The sequence below is a fragment of the Sinocyclocheilus grahami genome, unplaced genomic scaffold (genome assembly GCF_001515645.1).
Source record: "Sinocyclocheilus grahami isolate Dianchi unplaced genomic scaffold, SAMN03320097.WGS_v1.1 scaffold293.1, whole genome shotgun sequence".
Classification (NCBI taxonomy): domain Eukaryota; kingdom Metazoa; phylum Chordata; class Actinopteri; order Cypriniformes; family Cyprinidae; genus Sinocyclocheilus; species Sinocyclocheilus grahami.
Window position 1 is genome coordinate 913,827 of NW_015505472.1, and position 15,588 is coordinate 929,414.

Here is a 15,588-nt window from a genome sequence, read left to right on the forward strand (position 1 = left end):
ATACCTCAAGCGTGAGACGGAAATGTTACGCCCCTCACATGCTGTTGATGCCGTGTCCCGGCCGGAGCGACGAGACATAAACATTAAAACCCATTACAAACGAGGCATTTGTTGCATCCAGTGGGGACATAATTACTGATTATAATGACTTTGGATTTAAGACTTTAGTCTTTGCAACTTTACAGATCTTCTTTATGCACCAATAGCTTGTAACACTCCAAAGAGAAAGGAAAAATTGAAATTGCATCATATGACCCCTTTAAGACTAGAGGACATGCTGAATGAATAGACCTTGACCGCAGCCAGCATCTCTGCATTTGCAGGATCACCATTTTGCCTCAGATTGAATTAGTTACCCTCGGAAATTAGTTCATGTCTTTGATGAATTATGTAAAGTGTAATAAATTCCAGCATTGTTGTGTTGTGTTTGCACACAGCCCTCTCTGGAGACCAAGCCCATCAATTGATGTTATTGTTATCAAGGGCCATTATTATAAATCATCGTTGTGTTGAATCCCTCTGGAGGGGATGAGATATTCATTAGCTGCTGTTTCTGTTGGTGCAGTAGTTCATTTGCTAGCTCAACACCGTCTGTTTCACTACATTTTCAGATGAAGATCTGAGATTAGTTTCTTACCCCATATTTGCAGATGGTACTTTTGTTGTTATTTTCTCAATTTTTTTTTTAATCATCCTTGAACACTTGAATATTATAATGAGTTTGGGTTGGTATTAGGATTAGGATGCAATCCATTTTTAATTCTGAATCAACTGAGATTTATCTTCGCTCAGGCTCTGGTCCAAAACCTAGTGAGCAGTCTAGTGCTTATATAGGCAACAGTCTTTTAGGAATGAATCCTAATCAAAGAACCTTATAAGTGACTGACTTGGAACTCTCTACAAAGGCAGGAAGTCTGCGCCATACAAACAGAACTCAAATTGACTTAACTGACAGTTTTTAATCTATCCAGTTTCAAATCTTATTCCAATCTAAGTCGTGAAATAATGAATACTTAGTATTCTCCATTAAAAGAGTAGAGAATTGGACCCATGAATATTATCTCTACAGCCTTTTATGAGAACTGTATATTTGTATTCAAATTTAAGCTAAGCTTTTAAAAAGTCACGGTGTCCCAGACACCAATATTTTAACGATTCATAAAAGATTAATCACTGTATGGCCATCTGAGATTTCGGTTAGGATGTGATTTTTCTGTAGTATTACAGCACACCGTGAGTGTATTTTAGCACCATTTATTCTTTGCTTTTGGCATCTGATAGAGGGTTCAGACCCCGAAAAGGTCATATGTGGCGTCCGACTTAAGCGGATAGAGTTAGATTAGCATGCTGCTAAGCTAACAGCATCATACTCCAATAAGCATTAAAATACAAAGCACACACAAAAATTGGGTAAAATAGCCTTGTAAATTTGGTAACACTTTCTATGAAGCCCATATTTATAATACATTATAAGGGTATTCTTAAGGCATTGTAATGAGTGCATCATGCATTATAAAAACACTTATAATATGTTGTATCATCTCATGAATAATCATAACAACAATTATAATACATTGTAATACTTGCGCATTTGTGGTTATAACTTTTAAGAGTATGATTATATATAACACACAATTAATACCATATTAAATCCACTTAATTTATAATGGATTATCTCATATCGTGACATTGTTTAATTCAGTATTTTACTACATGTTGAGTGTTTTTGAGGGTTTCCTGTGTTAGCTAGTTTAAGATCAGTTGTAATACTTTCAAATTTTTTTTATTATTAGATTACATTTTATTTTGATGGTCCCCTTAGTCTATTGACTATAAGCAACTTTGCAACTCCATGTCAACTAACTCTCATTAGAGTATTAGTAGACTTCGGTTAAGGTTGGGATTGGTAGAATGTTGACGTACTTGCAAAGTTGCTAATAGTCAGTTGAATGTCTGTTGGGGAACCATCAAAATAAAGCGTTAGCAGATATTTAGCAGACATGCTACTAATAATCCAATGACTGCTAGTTGACTTGTAGTTGCAAAGTTACTTATCAACAGTTGTCTAAAGGGTACCATCAAAATAACCATACTGATATTACAAATAAAATTAGTTCAATGCAAATGTGAACACATTCATCTGATCTGATAAATACTCAGAAAATAATAAGATGTACTAAGTTATTGTGCAGATCTTAAGCAATGGTAAGTTATGAGACTTATAATACATCATAACTATGGGGAATATAATTCATTGTTACTTAAGTGGATGCAACATGTTCATTGTATGTTATAAATCTATAAATCATTAAAAGCTATAACCATAAATAAGTATTATAATACATTAAAACTGTTCTTATGATTATTTATGCGATGATACGATGATACATAAGTTATTTTTATAATGCATTATTAATTCATTATAATGCCTTAAGAATACCCTTATAATTTATTATAAATACGGGCTTCATAGAAACTGTTACTGTAAATTTTTTAGAGCTACTATTCAGAATTGAAAAAGATTTCAGTGTATTTATGATTTTGTTCCAATTAGCCATCTTGAATTGAACTCAGTGCATTCTGGGATTGCCAAATGAACAAAATATATATGCAAGGCTGCCTTAGAATTTGGCCAATACTATGTTTTTAAAGTGCCCAGTGTTTCTCAACCCTTTTGATTTTAAACCTCCCCTTCTCAAAGACTATATTCAAAGGCCCCCAAGATATTTTCTTATCTACTGTATTCCATAATGACAAAGCTGCTCATTTTCTTATTTACAGAAAAAGTAGAAATTTATTAAAGTAATCACAAACAACTTAAGAAATACAGTATAATCTTACTATTTAAAAAAAAAAATGTTTTAGCTTATTTTAAGGTTTTATCATTGAAATCCTACCTATGTATGCTTTGAAACAGAGCACTACTTTTCTAGCCATTTTGTTTATATTAGTAGTTTTCTAACTGAATATTATGTGTCTTTGCCTTCTCTGATCTTTTTAAAATTCAGGATCATAAGGTGATGTTTTACCAGTTGGCCTTTCTAAACGCTTTTCATGCTTTACGTTCTTCAACTTTCTGGGTTTCTGTGCATGAAATTAGTTATTAGTATGTGCATGGGTCTGCAAGCTAATATGCATGAGGCTTTCTGTGTGAAAAAAGTATTTTTGTAAGGGGTGCTTGTAGTTATGGGTATTAAACAGCGTTTAAGCTCTATTGTGGTCAGAGTGGTGTGATCTGTTTTGTCATCCGACTGCAGATTATCAGTACATCAGTGACTTAAAGGCATAGTTTGCCCAAAAATAAAAAAAATTCTGTCATCATTTACTCGCTCTTGTATCCTTTAAACACAAAAAAAGATATTATGAAGAATGTTTATGTCACACTTTTCAATGCAACAGCAGCATAAAGCTTTCCTCAAACAGAAAATCATTCAAGTTTTGGACAAAGTGTGAATAATTGATGACATAATTATATATTTTTTTGGAATACGACTGTAAGAGAGTGTCAAAAAGGAAGTGCTGGCACACTGACCCTCAGGTGTGGTTTGTTTTCTTTTCCTCCTTCCTTCAATCAGAGATCTAGATGTGTATACAGCCCTTTCTGATCTCTGATTACAGCTGCTGTGCCACTGCATTTCCTTCTCAGGCACTTGCAGTGTGTGTGACGTATGGATAGTGTTGATTCTGGAACCGTGTGTCTTGATGGTCCATTGTGTCTGTAGCACGGGAAGGTGGGTGCCCTGAAGGACCCTCTGCTGGATGACCTGGGAGACTTCAACAGGATGGTGGTGGCCATGAAGAAAATCGGCCTGGATGACACAGAGAAGCTCAATCTCTTCAGAGTGGTGTCTGGTGTCCTTCATCTCGGCAATATCGACTTTGAGGAGGCAGGAAGCTCCTCTGGTAGCCATTCATATAGCATCTGTAGAAAAATAGATTTAATGTCCTAACCCAGCATGATGTGACAAGTTTCAAGCATAAAGTAATTTGTATCCTGCATAAAGTGACAAAATTACAACCAATCAGCACATATTTGATGCTTCATATGCAACCAGTGAGATTTCACTCTATATCTATTGCAATAAAGCAGAACTAGAAACCAAACAGCCGATAAAATGTCTTGTGTCATTTGCAATTATGCTGGTTAGGACAAAAAAGAGATGGGGTTTATTGCTTGTTGCTTTGTCATGTCATGCTTGGCTTAGAAGTATTTGGTTTCTATCAGGTTAAGAGACTTCAAAATATGACCAATTTTGCTTTTATATAGAATTTGCACCATCGGCGTTCAGTCAGGGAAGAAATTTTCACTGATGTCTGAAGTGTTATTTTATTATTTTCCAAGCTCATGCTCATGTTCTCCTCATTAAACTCCCTCACACTCATACACACACACACCACACCCATCCCTCCTCCAACTCAAAAGACCTCATTAGAGAGCTGCTGTGGGGGTAACCGGGCTCTTTCTAGTGTTGCCAGACATGCATCCAGGATTTGTTTTCCTCTTCTGATGAAGGTACAACACCTTTTAACGCTCTGGCCTGCTCCATTTCTCTGCTCACAATGAGATACTTTTTAGCTGGAAAAGACAGAATCTGATTTTATAGAGGTCTTACAGGAGACCTGAAGACTATTGTGTATGAGCACATGTTTTTTAAAAGGGCTGAGATATGATAGAAGAGTTATAGATTTGTTTACACACTTATAGCTCTTAGACAACACTGATGAGTCAAAGGCACAACTTTTTCTTTTTTTTGTATCTATTTTAATCTATTAGGAACATTTTTTGCAGGATTAAGTTTCCAATGGGGATGTCGTGGCCTAATGGTTATAGAGTCGGACTCGTAACCTAAAGGTTGCGGGTTCGAGTCTCGTACTGGCAGGGATTGTAGGTGGGGGGAGTGAATGAACAGCGCTCTCTCCCACCTTCAATACCACGACTGAGGTGCCCTTGAGCAAGGCACCGAACCCCCAACTGCTCCCCGGGTGCCGCAGCATAAATGGCTGCCCACTGCTCCGGGTGTGTGTTCGTGGTGTGTGTGTGTTCAATGCTGCGTGTGTGCACTTTGGATGGGTAAATGCAGAGCACTAATTCCGAGTATGGGTCACCATACTTGGCCACATGTCACGTCACTGTCACTATTAGAATGTTTTTAATATATTAATTAAAATTATTTTTGATCATAAATGAAAAAATGATACAGTGATACAACTGTACTGATATGAAGATAAAAGCCTCATTAAAAGAATGAAATTCCTGTGAAGGAAATCTTTTTAAGTAGTTTGGCATAATCTTTTATTATGTGTAGAAGAATAATATTTTATTTAGGGGGGGAAAACCATGAAAGTTTTATATTAAATATTATAAATATTTAAAAAACCTGAAATCCATGTTATAAAGACCATATAAATAAAAAAAATCAACAACATAGAGGATTTATATATATATACACACACACAAACGAACCTTTTTTCAAAATACTAATTTCTAAATTCTAAATGTACATTGAAACATTTATAAAGCTCTGCTGTCTAGACACAGCATAAGAAACGTGATGAGCCACAGTTTAAAGATGAGCATTACAAATTTTCATCTGGTCTCAGGTGGCTGCATTTTGAAGAACCAGACCAGTCAGACTCTTGAATACTGTGCCGAACTCCTGGGCCTGGACCAGGACGACCTGAGAGTCAGCCTCACCACCAGGGTCATGCTCACCACTGCAGGGGGCGCCAAAGGCACAGTCATCAAGTGAGTGACCCCACATGTTTACCTTAACATCTGCTCAGCCACTGACCCTCCGGCAGCTTGATTTGTTTTGTCCAAATGAGGATCAAAAGATGACCAAAAAGTTACCACAGATCCCTGCTTGGTATTTTCCACACTCTCCTCACATCTCAATCTTCCCCGCGATGCAAAACGTCTTCTAGTATTACATTTCATCATTTCACCCCATTCGCATTCACATAACTGTTAAATGAATTCTCCGGTCGCCCCCTCACAGATGAGAGGAGAGCTGAAAATAGCTATTCGCAGCTTTTCCATTAGAGATATGGTCAGTATAATCAAATGTGGCGCTGCTAAGCTAACAGCATCATACTCCAATAAGCATTAAAATACAAAGCACACACAAAAATTGGGTAAAATAGCCTTGTAAATTTGGTAACACTTTCTATGAAGCCCATATTTATAATACATTATAAGGGTATTCTTAAGGCATTGTAATGAGTGCATCATGCATTATAAAAACACTTATAATATGTTGTATCATCTCATGAATAATCATAACAACAATTATAATACATTGTAATACTTGCGCATTTGTGGTTATAACTTTTAAGAGTATGATTATATATAACACACAATTAATACCATATTAAATCCACTTAATTTATAATGGATTATCTCATATCGTGACATTGTTTAATTTAGATATGCACAGTATTTTACTACATGTTGAGTGTTTTTGAGGGTTTCCTGTGTTAGCTAGTTTAAGATCAGTTGTAATACTTTCAAATTTTTTTTATTATTAGATTACATTTTATTTTGATGGTCCCCTTAGTCTATTGACTATAAGCAACTTTGCAACTCCATGTCAACTAACTCTCATTAGAGTATTAGTAGACTTCGGTTAAGGTTGGGATTGGTAGAATGTTGACGTACTTGCAAAGTTGCTAATAGTCAGTTGAATGTCTGTTGGGGAACCATCAAAATAAAGCGTTAGCAGATATTTAGCAGACATGCTACTAATAATCCAATGACTGCTAGTTGACTTGTAGTTGCAAAGTTACTTATCAACAGTTGTCTAAAGGGTACCATCAAAATAACCATACTGATATTACAAATAAAATTAGTTCAATGCAAATGTGAACACATTCATCTGATCTGATAAATACTCAGAAAATAATAAGATGTACTAAGTTATTGTGCAGATCTTAAGCAATGGTAAGTTATGAGACTTATAATACATCATAACTATGGGGAATATAATTCATTGTTACTTAAGTGGATGCAACATGTTCATTGTATGTTATAAATCATCATACTCTTAAAAGCTATAACCATAAATAAGTATTATAATACATTAAAACTGTTCTTATGATTATTTATGCGATGATACAACATATTATAAGTTATTTTTATAATGCATTATTAATTCATTATAATGCCTTAAGAATACCCTTATAATTTATTATAAATACGGGCTTCATAGAAACTGTTACTGTAAATTTTTTAGAGCTACTATTCAGAATTGAAAAAGATTTCAGTGTATTTATGATTTTGTTCCAATTAGCCATCTTGAATTGAACTCAGTGCATTCTGGGATTGCCAAATGAACAAAATATATATGCAAGGCTGCCTTAGAATTTGGCCAATACTATGTTTTTAAAGTGCCCAGTGTTTCTCAACCCTTTTGATTTTAAACCTCCCCTTCTCAAAGACTATATTCAAAGGCCCCCAAGATATTTTCTTATCTACTGTATTCCATAATGACAAAGCTGCTCATTTTCTTATTTACAGAAAAAGTAGAAATTTATTAAAGTAATCACAAACAACTTAAGAAATACAGTATAATCTTACTATTTAAAAAAAAAAATGTTTTAGCTTATTTTAAGGTTTTATCATTGAAATCCTACCTATGTATGCTTTGAAACAGAGCACTACTTTTCTAGCCATTTTGTTTATATTAGTAGTTTTCTAACTGAATATTATGTGTCTTTGCCTTCTCTGATCTTTTTAAAATTCAGGATCATAAGGTGATGTTTTACCAGTTGGCCTTTCTAAACGCTTTTCATGCTTTACGTTCTTCAACTTTCTGGGTTTCTGTGCATGAAATTAGTTATTAGTATGTGCATGGGTCTGCAAGCTAATATGCATGAGGCTTTCTGTGTGAAAAAAGTATTTTTGTAAGGGGTGCTTGTAGTTATGGGTATTAAACAGCGTTTAAGCTCTATTGTGGTCAGAGTGGTGTGATCTGTTTTGTCATCCGACTGCAGATTATCAGTACATCAGTGACTTAAAGGCATAGTTTGCCCAAAAATAAAAAAAATTCTGTCATCATTTACTCGCTCTTGTATCCTTTAAACACAAAAAAAGATATTATGAAGAATGTTTATGTCACACTTTTCAATGCAACAGCAGCATAAAGCTTTCCTCAAACAGAAAATCATTCAAGTTTTGGACAAAGTGTGAATAATTGATGACATAATTATATATTTTTTTGGAATACGACTGTAAGAGAGTGTCAAAAAGGAAGTGCTGGCACACTGACCCTCAGGTGTGGTTTGTTTTCTTTTCCTCCTTCCTTCAATCAGAGATCTAGATGTGTATACAGCCCTTTCTGATCTCTGATTACAGCTGCTGTGCCACTGCATTTCCTTCTCAGGCACTTGCAGTGTGTGTGACGTATGGATAGTGTTGATTCTGGAACCGTGTGTCTTGATGGTCCATTGTGTCTGTAGCACGGGAAGGTGGGTGCCCTGAAGGACCCTCTGCTGGATGACCTGGGAGACTTCAACAGGATGGTGGTGGCCATGAAGAAAATCGGCCTGGATGACACAGAGAAGCTCAATCTCTTCAGAGTGGTGTCTGGTGTCCTTCATCTCGGCAATATCGACTTTGAGGAGGCAGGAAGCTCCTCTGGTAGCCATTCATATAGCATCTGTAGAAAAATAGATTTAATGTCCTAACCCAGCATGATGTGACAAGTTTCAAGCATAAAGTAATTTGTATCCTGCATAAAGTGACAAAATTACAACCAATCAGCACATATTTGATGCTTCATATGCAACCAGTGAGATTTCACTCTATATCTATTGCAATAAAGCAGAACTAGAAACCAAACAGCCGATAAAATGTCTTGTGTCATTTGCAATTATGCTGGTTAGGACAAAAAAGAGATGGGGTTTATTGCTTGTTGCTTTGTCATGTCATGCTTGGCTTAGAAGTATTTGGTTTCTATCAGGTTAAGAGACTTCAAAATATGACCAATTTTGCTTTTATATAGAATTTGCACCATCGGCGTTCAGTCAGGGAAGAAATTTTCACTGATGTCTGAAGTGTTATTTTATTATTTTCCAAGCTCATGCTCATGTTCTCCTCATTAAACTCCCTCACACTCATACACACACACACCACACCCATCCCTCCTCCAACTCAAAAGACCTCATTAGAGAGCTGCTGTGGGGGTAACCGGGCTCTTTCTAGTGTTGCCAGACATGCATCCAGGATTTGTTTTCCTCTTCTGATGAAGGTACAACACCTTTTAACGCTCTGGCCTGCTCCATTTCTCTGCTCACAATGAGATACTTTTTAGCTGGAAAAGACAGAATCTGATGTTATAGAGGTCTTACAGGAGACCTGAAGACTATTGTGTATGAGCACATGTTTTTTAAAAGGGCTGAGATATGATAGAAGAGTTATAGATTTGTTTACACACTTATAGCTCTTAGACAACACTGATGAGTCAAAGGCACAACTTTTTCTTTTTTTTGTATCTATTTTAATCTATTAGGAACATTTTTTGCAGGATTAAGTTTCCAATGGGGATGTCGTGGCCTAATGGTTATAGAGTCGGACTCGTAACCTAAAGGTTGCGGGTTCGAGTCTCGTACTGGCAGGGATTGTAGGTGGGGGGAGTGAATGAACAGCGCTCTCTCCCACCTTCAATACCACGACTGAGGTGCCCTTGAGCAAGGCACCGAACCCCCAACTGCTCCCCGGGTGCCGCAGCATAAATGGCTGCCCACTGCTCCGGGTGTGTGTTCGTGGTGTGTGTGTGTTCAATGCTGCGTGTGTGCACTTTGGATGGGTAAATGCAGAGCACTAATTCCGAGTATGGGTCACCATACTTGGCCACATGTCACGTCACTGTCACTATTAGAATGTTTTTAATATATTAATTAAAATTATTTTTGATCATAAATGAAAAAATGATACAGTGATACAACTGTACTGATATGAAGATAAAAGCCTCATTAAAAGAATGAAATTCCTGTGAAGGAAATCTTTTTAAGTAGTTTGGCATAATCTTTTATTATGTGTAGAAGAATAATATTTTATTTAGGGGGGGAAAACCATGAAAGTTTTATATTAAATATTATAAATATTTAAAAAACCTGAAATCCATGTTATAAAGACCATATAAATAAAAAAAATCAACAACATAGAGGATTTATATATATATACACACACACAAACGAACCTTTTTTCAAAATACTAATTTCTAAATTCTAAATGTACATTGAAACATTTATAAAGCTCTGCTGTCTAGACACAGCATAAGAAACGTGATGAGCCACAGTTTAAAGATGAGCATTACAAATTTTCATCTGGTCTCAGGTGGCTGCATTTTGAAGAACCAGACCAGTCAGACTCTTGAATACTGTGCCGAACTCCTGGGCCTGGACCAGGACGACCTGAGAGTCAGCCTCACCACCAGGGTCATGCTCACCACTGCAGGGGGCGCCAAAGGCACAGTCATCAAGTGAGTGACCCCACATGTTTACCTTAACATCTGCTCAGCCACTGACCCTCCGGCAGCTTGATTTGTTTTGTCCAAATGAGGATCAAAAGATGACCAAAAAGTTACCACAGATCCCTGCTTGGTATTTTCCACACTCTCCTCACATCTCAATCTTCCCCGCGATGCAAAACGTCTTCTAGTATTACATTTCATCATTTCACCCCATTCGCATTCACATAACTGTTAAATGAATTCTCCGGTCGCCCCCTCACAGATGAGAGGAGAGCTGAAAATAGCTATTCGCAGCTTTTCCATTAGAGATATGGTCAGTATAATCAAATGTGGCATAGACTAAATTGGCTGAGGGTCTGTAATAGTCTAGTTGCCTTCCAAAGACTTCTGCATTTAAACGGACGTATTTCTTTTTATTGATTACGTAACAGAGAAGGCCTTTCACGAATAGGCTGAGGTACCAAGCAGCTTTTTCCACAACGCTCCACTACTTTTTAAAGATAAGTCTCAGGTTTGCAATTTTGTGAAACAAAAGCCCAGGTCTTCTCAGCTTTCTCCATGCAAAACCCACAGTCCAATTACTGCACAAGCCTGTTGTCAGTAGAGAAATGGGAAAAACTCGATTGCCTCGACCGAATCATAATGCTCCGTTCTTCGTCGCCCAGGTGGGGTTTTATATTCGGTGCCGACTGAATGATAGGCCATTGCTCGGTGGATTAATATTTAACCAAGCACAGATGCTAGACTGGGAGTGTTTGCACTGCATGAATAATGGATGTTTGTCTGAGGGAGTGGCCTGGGGTCTTTTAGGTATGATGAGAATCAAAGTCGCAAGAGGTTTCACTGCCCTCCTCATTTGACTGCGAACAGATGCACAACCATGTACATATGCGATATGTGTTTTATGGAAAATTATGGCGACTGTATTCAAACAAGGCTACACTGACCCTTGCAATTCACACTGCTAAACACCGGAGAGGGCAGCAGCTTGTGCCAGACAGAGCTTCATTTCAGAGGCGTATTGTGATTTTTAAATATCAGTTAAACGCAACAAAGCAGGTGACATTGAGAAGGAAGAGCGCAGCAGCCTCTCGACACACATGCTATGGAGGGAATACACTAATAGCATAAAAGCGAGTTAATGAAAAGCAATCTCGCAGACTCAAGATCGTAGAGATTATTGTGAGCCAGGTCCAGCTTTTATTAACTGTGCAGGCAATAAGAGTCACACAGCAGGTATTCCCACAGCGAAGAAGGTTTTATCATCCAGTTCTGGAGTTTCAGTTCGCTGGTCTCCGTATGCCTCCTGAGGATAGTGGGTAGCCATTGTGTCTTGTGATTATGAGCTGCTTTGCTTTAACAGGCGTGTGTTATAGAGATTTATTGTGTTTTCATGTAATATCGCTGCACTGCTCCATTTCAAGCCCTTTAAGCTTCACCGGGATTTCAAGTGCTGTTTGTTCTGCGTGTATACATTTATCAAAGTTACCACTGCAAAATAAGTATGAATTGCACCTTTACCTTACTGTTTTCAGTTGAATTATGCAAGTAATCTGCAGGAGAACCATTAAGTTGTTTTTTTTTATACACTTGATGAACAACAAAGCAGAAAAGGAGGATGTTGGCATGAAGGATGTTTTTGTATTAAAAGTAGTCTAGGCCATTTAGACCCAGTTATTTGCATGCCATAAACATATTTTCTTGCATAGTTTTAGGAATAGTGGTCTTTGGGGGACTCGTGTAACTGTCAGTTTTGGAAGAAAAAAAAAAAACAAGAACTTTCTTTCAGCACTCTGCAGAGCAGAAAATTGTCCCGATTTACCTTCGTCCCCATAAATACAAGCCCACCCCCCCACCCCCCTAAAAAAATCTCTTGTACATCATTGCCAAACAATTTCACTAATGTTTAAATTTTAGTCTGTAGCAGCTTTAATTATATTAGTTTGTCTTCTGTCTAACTAGAAACCTCTATTGTCAGGTCAAATAAAGTTAGAGAAGATTTTTTTCAGCAGCCTTGAGCATTTGCAATCATAATGGAATTGAGAGGAAAATAAATTACATTTTGACTCCAAATTATTTCTCGTTGGCGTTCTGCTTTCCCCTAAAGTGTTTTTTTTACACATTTTGCTTGGAGTGGTAAAACAGCAACTGTCTTAAGAGTGCAAAGTTGGACGAAGTAAAACAGAATGGACATGTATTGATGAGGCGGCATTAGCAAAAGGCCTGGCCCAGATTTTGACTCCTCCTGTCCCACTTTGCTCCTCTCCAGGGTGCCTCTGAAGGTGGAACAGGCCAACAATGCCCGCGATGCCCTCGCCAAAACCATTTACAGCCGGCTCTTTGATCATGTGGTCAAACGGGTCAACCAGTGCTTCCCCTTTGATACGTCCTCCAACTTCATCGGCGTGCTGGACATCGCTGGCTTTGGTAAGGCTGTGTGATATCTGCAGTGGATGGGTCACATTGCCTTAACACTGATTTCAGTGGTTCTTTAATGTTCAAACATATCAACTAGATGCATATGAGAAATGAGACAACCTAGTCTAATTTTAATAATTTCTTGTTTATTTAATGATGTAATGATTATTCGTCTTAATTACATATTTTTTTACATTTATGTAAATACGGAGCTCTTTCTGAGATTTTGACTTGCGTGAAGTTCTTGAAAAAAATATTATTTAAGATGTCAAAATTATTTGTCAAAAATGATTGAAAATAATCAAGATAAAAAAAGACAGAAATGCACTTTCAATTTCTAAATATAATAATAATATATTAAAAAGAGCTAATAAAACACACTTTCAATTAAAGTCCATGAGGTAAGCATGCAATACAGTAGATGTCTATGGAGTAAGCATATTTCCATTTCAAGTGCCTAACTGTAATTTTTTGGGGGTTTTTACAAACTGAAATTATTTACCATGGTAATTGACAGCAGCAGATGCTGTCTATTAATAGAGGTTAACTTGTATCTAACCTGGAATATTCCATTAATGCTAAACTTTAAAATAAACTTGGTATGGGATATGAGTCATTGAATATAACAGACGAAGTGATTCATTAGCTATTAGCTTGTCTTATGCAGAAATAAGGTTACGAATATGCAGTAGGATTAATGATAGTTAGCTCTCACTAACGGTCTCTCTGAAATAGTGTAACTCTTAAATGCTTTTAGAGATATACCTAGAGCATGAATCACAGAATGCTTTTTTTATATTCCTGTTCAGAGTATTTTGAGCACAACAGCTTCGAGCAGTTCTGCATCAACTATTGTAACGAAAAGCTGCAGCAGTTTTTTAATGAACGCATACTGAAAGAGGTGAGTCATCAGTGTTATTGGGATTTTTAGTATTGATCAGTGAATCATAATTACGCCCTTCTTAAAACTGACGCATGAAGCCATTTCATCTGTATTCTTTTTTTTCTTTGCAAGCACACAACTGTTCCGATTTAATGATTCCAGTTTAACTTCTTTTGAGACGTTCTTGTTCCAGCAGATTAAGTTAAGCATTTTCCCACTTTCAGCAAAAACGATGCACTTTTATCTTGTGTTTTTTTTTTTTTTCTGCCCAGGAGCAAGAGCTGTATCAGAAAGAAGGCCTGGGAGTGAATGAAGTTCATTATGTTGATAATCAGGACTGCATAGGTCAGTGTCCCTTTGGCTGTGAATAACAATGTCCTTCCTCCATTCCATTCATTACAGGATGCGCTATGGCCCATTGACGCCAACTTAAATATAATGAAGTCCTCCGCACGTAGAAATGCTATGGTCTCTAAACCCAATGTGCTACAGCACAAATGTAATTTCTTCTCAAATTCTGACCTTCAAAGGTCAAAAAAACTGTTCCCAGATGACAAAACATAGTTATTTGTATACATCGCCATGTCTGTTGCTGTCTGGACAAATCATGCCGAAGATGAATATTCCAGCAGAAATCCATACTGGGTGCCTGAGATAACACAGGAATGAATCCTGGGAGAAACCTCTATTGAGCTCTCTGGAGAGGGTTTAGGAGATAAGATGAAGAGCTCGCACTGTTTTAGTTTTTTGATGCCGGCTTTAAGGGTGATCACTTGAGCAGTGCAGTCTGACCCAAATCACCCTGTCAGAAACAGAAAGTCAGTTAAATCTCAGGACACACAGTGAAATCTTCACCAGGTTCACTGAATGCAAATACCATCACCAGACCGAACAGTGCTGTCTGGAGGTATCAGAACCAATGTCTTTTACCTTTTTAGTTGGTCAGTATTTTAACCCTTAACGACTTATTGAAGATCTTCCTCGTATGTATTGCAAAAGAAACCACCTCTTTTTTTTGTTTGTGTGAGCGGCTTGTGTGAGTTTGCACAGTATGCAGGTGGCTTAACATAACATCTCACGTCTGATGCAGCGCAAAAAGCGGGCACAAAAACCCTTGCATATCGCAGATGTCACTTCTTTTCCAAAGGGAAAAACTCACTTTCCTTTCGCCAGCTCTGCTTTTCCTAATTCTCTCGATAGTGATGCAACACATGTCCTTGTGACTTCCAAATGGACGCATAGGTCCTTTCCCTGCATGTCTCCTCATCAATCACCTCACAATTATACTCGGGTTTCTGCTCATGCAAATACATGACTGCGCTTGCATCCGCACCTCTCTCACCTGCGCATGTCTCTGATGAATTATGCATATGACGGATGCCTTCGCACTGATTAGCAAATAGGTCCATGTGTGCCTACAGAATTTGCATTCGTCCATTAAACTTGCTGAGTTCTACTTCACTTTGGGTAATACCTTCGGCGGGGGGATTGAATATATTAATTTACTATTCAACTCGAATTCATTCACATGAAAAGTTTCTGTCATCAGTCCCAAACTTCTCTCTGTGACTTTACTGCTTTGCAGATCTGGTTGAGGCAAAGCTGGTGGGTATCTTGGATATTCTGGATGAGGAGAACCGTCTTCCCCAGCCCAGTGATCAGCACTTTGCAGAGGCGGTTCACAGCAAGCACAAAGATCACTTCCGTCTCACTGTAAGATATGGTTTGGTTCATTCCAACAGCCAATACAGTATAGCAAAGAAAAAAAACAAACCACCAGCCTGCAGGATAGTTTCATACAGCCCCTCAGTAGTT

At 37.5% G+C, this 15,588-nt stretch overlaps 1 protein-coding gene across 1 annotated transcript in view; it reads left to right on the top strand.

Annotated features, from left to right (window-relative positions):
• The window catches only part of LOC107600844 (unconventional myosin-VI-like), a 64,364-nt gene that overhangs the window by 16,321 nt on the left and 32,455 nt on the right, over positions 1 to 15,588 (top strand). The window contains exons 11-17 of the mRNA XM_016292816.1: positions 3,009 to 3,017; positions 3,723 to 3,903; positions 5,602 to 5,746; positions 12,742 to 12,899; positions 13,700 to 13,791; positions 14,046 to 14,118; positions 15,359 to 15,486. Of these exons, the coding sequence (XP_016148302.1) occupies positions 3,009 to 3,017; positions 3,723 to 3,903; positions 5,602 to 5,746; positions 12,742 to 12,899; positions 13,700 to 13,791; positions 14,046 to 14,118; positions 15,359 to 15,486 (786 nt within the window). The remainder of the gene's footprint in view (positions 1 to 3,008; positions 3,018 to 3,722; positions 3,904 to 5,601; positions 5,747 to 12,741; positions 12,900 to 13,699; positions 13,792 to 14,045; positions 14,119 to 15,358; positions 15,487 to 15,588) is intronic.